General features: G+C 34.9%; 1 protein-coding gene across 1 annotated transcript in view; it reads left to right on the top strand.

The window, feature by feature from the left end:
- The first annotated feature begins 1336 nt into the window (after positions 1-1336).
- THAP6 (THAP domain containing 6) overlaps positions 1337-4326 on the top strand; it is an 18788-nt gene continuing 15798 nt past the window's right edge. Inside the window, 1 exon segment of the mRNA XM_019623494.1 lies at positions 1337-2210. Within this exon segment, the coding sequence (XP_019479039.1) occupies positions 2046-2210 (165 nt within the window). The 5' untranslated portion in view covers positions 1337-2045.

Here is a 4326-nt window from a genome sequence, read left to right as displayed (position 1 = left end):
CAGCTATTAAATGGCAGAGGCTAGATTTGAACCCAGCCAAATCCACTCTTAACCATGATGTTAAATATATTTTTTCACAATAATGGCTTTCAAACTTTAGCCTACGTAAGACTCATCCAAGGAGCTTGTTTAAATGCAGAACCCTGTGCCCTTCTTTCAGAGAGTTTGATTCAATAAGTTTGGGTTATTCTAGGAATCTGCACTTTTTAACAAGCACCCCAACATAATTGTTGCAGATCCATGAATCACATTTTTAAAGAGAATAATATATAGAACATCAATTTTTTAAACTAAATTTTACAGTGATATATAATATATATGGACAAGTGCACACATCATAAGTGTATATATAGACCAGTGAATTTCCTGAAAGTGAATACACTTATGTAACTCCACTCATATCAAGATATAGAATATTACCAGTGCCCCAGAAGCCTCCCTCATGCTCTTTCCCAACCACTACACCCCCAAAGGTAACTGCTTACCTGACTTCTGTCACCGTCAGTTGTATAAGTGGAACCATACAGTATGTACTCGGGCTTCTTTAGCTCAACATTTTGTTTGTGTGACTCATCCATGTTGTAGGATCTGATATTAGTTCATGTATTTTCTTTGCACTATAATATTCCATTGTATAATTAAACTATAATTTCTCCATTCTGCTGTTGATGACCATTTGGGTTGCTTTCACTTTGGGGCTATTATGAATGGTGCAACTATGAACATTTTTATCTATGTCTTTTGATGCACTTATGTACACATTTCTGCAGACTATATGTACACTTCTATTAGAAATGGAATTGCTGGGTCCTCGGGATGTGTATGTGAAGCTGGACGAGATATTGCCATAAGTTTCCAAAGTGGCTTGCCAATTTATAGTCCCATCATCAGCATATAGAAGTTTTTATGGTTCCATACCCTTGCTAGTACTTGGTGGTGTCAGCTCTATAGAACATTTTAAATGACTTTACAGCTGCTGATCCTATGTGAACAACAGTTTTATGTAATCAATCCTCATTATTGTATATATAGGTTATCATCTTTCACTATTTTAACAGTACTATAATGAACATTATTGTAGCTGAATCTTTGTACACTTATTTCCTCAAACTAAATTCCTGGAAATAAATTTGTTGGATCAAAAATTATACACATTTTTAAGTCTTTTGCTTCTGATACAAGATCTCCCACAGACCTACCACAAAGCTTGTACCAATTTACCCCCTACTAGCAGTGCATCCAAATGTCTGTTTACCCTAATCCTCAGTATTAGTTGTGTTTTTAACCTTTGCTAAAATTGATAGNTATTCATTTGCTAAAGGTTTATTTTGCTGCTTTTGTGCCAGACACTATGCTGTGTGCTAGAGAAAGATCTAACTATTTTGCTATGTATGAGGAAATCAAAAATGAGTGTGTATCCCACCTTATTCCAGAAAGGATTTGAACAGCTTAGAAAATTGGAAAAGATACAGTTATTGGCCTCAAAATCTCAAAATAGTTCTGATCTCCAGAACTGCAAACTCTGCAGGTATTCTCTGCATTCATGCGCTAAGCATTTATAGACTTGCTGTGTATTAAATGCTGTACTAAGCAATTTTCTAATGCTGACAGAAGAAGGAAAGTACAAGGGGCTTTGTTCATCTCAGATAAATTCTGGATATCACTTCAGATAGGAAAAGACCCCAGTGATATTCTTTATCATCTGTGAATGAAGAAAATCCCTCAATTGTGGATCTTACTATAAGGTGTTAAATACCTTTTGAAGCTTTTCTTCTTGATGAGAAAACTTTTAATGAGGGCCTTATGTCTGCAGCATGATTGGTAGAAAAATCTGACTATTAAAACTGAAGCTTATGAAAACATGAATCTTGATGGTTTCCTGAATATTTCATTTCCCAAGAGTAATAGCAAACTAGTTAAGGAATCAATTTAGTCACAGCCTTAATTCAAGTATAATACAATAGTGTTTAATTTTAAAATACTTGTTGTAATTTTTTACTAGATTCCCCACAGATGAAAACATCAAAAGAAAATGGGTATTAGCAATGAAAAGACTTGATGTGAATTCTGCAGGTGTTTGGGAGCCTAAGAAAGGAGATGTGTTGTGTTCAAGGCACTTTAAGAAGACAGATTTTGACAAAAGTGCCCCAAATATTAAACTGAAACCTGGAGTCATACCTTCTATCTTTGATTTCCCGACTCACTTACAGGTTTGTTTATGAGATACTTACCATCATTACTCGTTCTTTATGGTACACCAACCACCCTTGCTAACATTTTTTATTGTTTCCTTATTCATTTAAAGTCCTTTCTTTGTTTTTAAATTTGTAAATGACTGCTTCAGCTTTTGTAATACATAGGAGTATTTTACCAGTATCCTCTCAGAAATATGTGTACATTATTAAGGTTTGGTGAAGTGGACTGACCTTATGAGTTGGTATAACTCAAGACATGTATCTAAAAAATGGAGGAACATAAGAGGGTTGAAATGAAGTTCCAAGTTGGCAGTCCTCCTCACGCTGGAGCAAAAGTGAAGAGCAGAGCCTCTAACATAACCAAAGTGCACTTTTAGAGCCACATACATTCAAGCTTAGAGCCTAGAAAGGACTGAAAGGAAGAAAACCAAAAGAGATAAGAACAGGAAAAGGAAAGGATAGATCAGAAAAAGAAAATAAAAGGATTATAGAACTAAACTCTAGTTGAATTACATGGTTTTTTTCCCCAGTGATTAGTGCTATAAATTGGCTGCCTCACCCTCAGTACCTCTCTTGACTTCATTTACCTGAAGTATATTTGCTTCCAGAAACTATAGACTGACTGATTCCAATGTGGAATATTCAGGGAGAGCGTGTGGGTTCCCACAATAGTAATGAACCTCCATTGAAAGGTATCTCCTTCCTGACAGCTGGAAACAAGGGAAGTAGTGAAGTGTACCTGCTCCCCATATAGTCTTGGTCACTTTCTGAAGTTGTTCCCATTGCAGTACCTGAGTTATCAAGTAGAGACTGCCTCACTTTCTTCCATATTAATAAGTACACAGTATCTAGTGCCATTTACCCTAAAGGGTTTTTTCCCTGTAGTAAGGTGTAATCTATCTGTAATGTTAAGAGGACCTTAAGAATATGGGCCTAGTAAATAAAATAAACCATAAGGTACTAACTTTCAAAAACTATTTCCTAATAAGAAAAATTTTCATTATAGGGGATTTTCATTACAAGGAAAAAGAAAATCAAAATTAACAATAATCACATAATTCAGAGATAATATTGTTAACACTCTGATGTGTGTGTATCTTTCCAGTCATATGTATGTGTATGTTTGTATATAAATTCATATATAGGTATTTATATAGTCTTACAAAAATAGAATTATACTGTTATATATATATATATATATATACACACATATATATATATATATATATATATATATATATATATATATATATATATATATNCTACTTGCGCACTGGATGCCATCTTCTCTTTGGCTACTCAAGGACAGTGCTCCCACTGTTTTCCCTCTCCCTCCTGCATTTCAAAATGTTCTCACTTTATTGGGTCAGTTCCAAGAATATACAAATGTTGCTGTAATATATCCCATTTTTAAAGGGAAAAAAAATCCCATGACCCCACATCTTCCAGTTAACCTCCTGTTTTTGCTTTTACAGCAAAACTCCAAAAATTGTCTATAACGGCTATTTCCTGTTGCACTATTCCCATTCTCTCATGAATCCATCCAATCAGGTTTTGTCCTAATATCTCCACAGAAACTTCTCAAGAATACCCGTTAACTCCTCCTTGTCAAATTTAAAGGTCAATTTTTAGTTCTTATCTTACTCAAAAAGCAGCATTTGATTTTGTTGATTACTTCCTCTTAAATACTCTTCACTTGCACTCTGGTATTTCAGAAGTCAGAGTGGGAGAACAAAAAAGCATTTGGTACTCAGAGCCCAGTATCTCAGTGCTATGAAACACAGGTACAATATCTGTGTGGTTTCTTGGGAGTTGAAGAGAGGGCCAAGATGTTGAATTCAATTTTAGATCTCAAGTTTGAAAGAGTAACAAAACATCTCTGTGGAAATGAAATCATAAGAATAGTATTCAATTCTTTATACAACACCTGGTGAATGGCCAACTTTAAAAAAGCTTCATCGAGTGCAGTGGAGGAATGTGCCCCAAGGCCTACAGAAAGGCTTTAGGTTGTGCTTATAGGACTCATATTTTCTTATGAAACAGGAACTTCTATTTTACATATGGGGCCTTTAAAGGGTAGTTTGCTCAAAACCACTGAGTTATTAAGGAACAGAGCAATTAAGATTTGGAT

This window comes from Hipposideros armiger, unplaced genomic scaffold (genome assembly GCF_001890085.2).
Source record: "Hipposideros armiger isolate ML-2016 unplaced genomic scaffold, ASM189008v1 scaffold_552, whole genome shotgun sequence".
Lineage (NCBI taxonomy): Eukaryota > Metazoa > Chordata > Mammalia > Chiroptera > Hipposideridae > Hipposideros > Hipposideros armiger.
The sequence above is the reverse complement of the archived record's forward strand: the minus strand, read 5'-3'. Positions and strand labels throughout refer to the sequence as shown.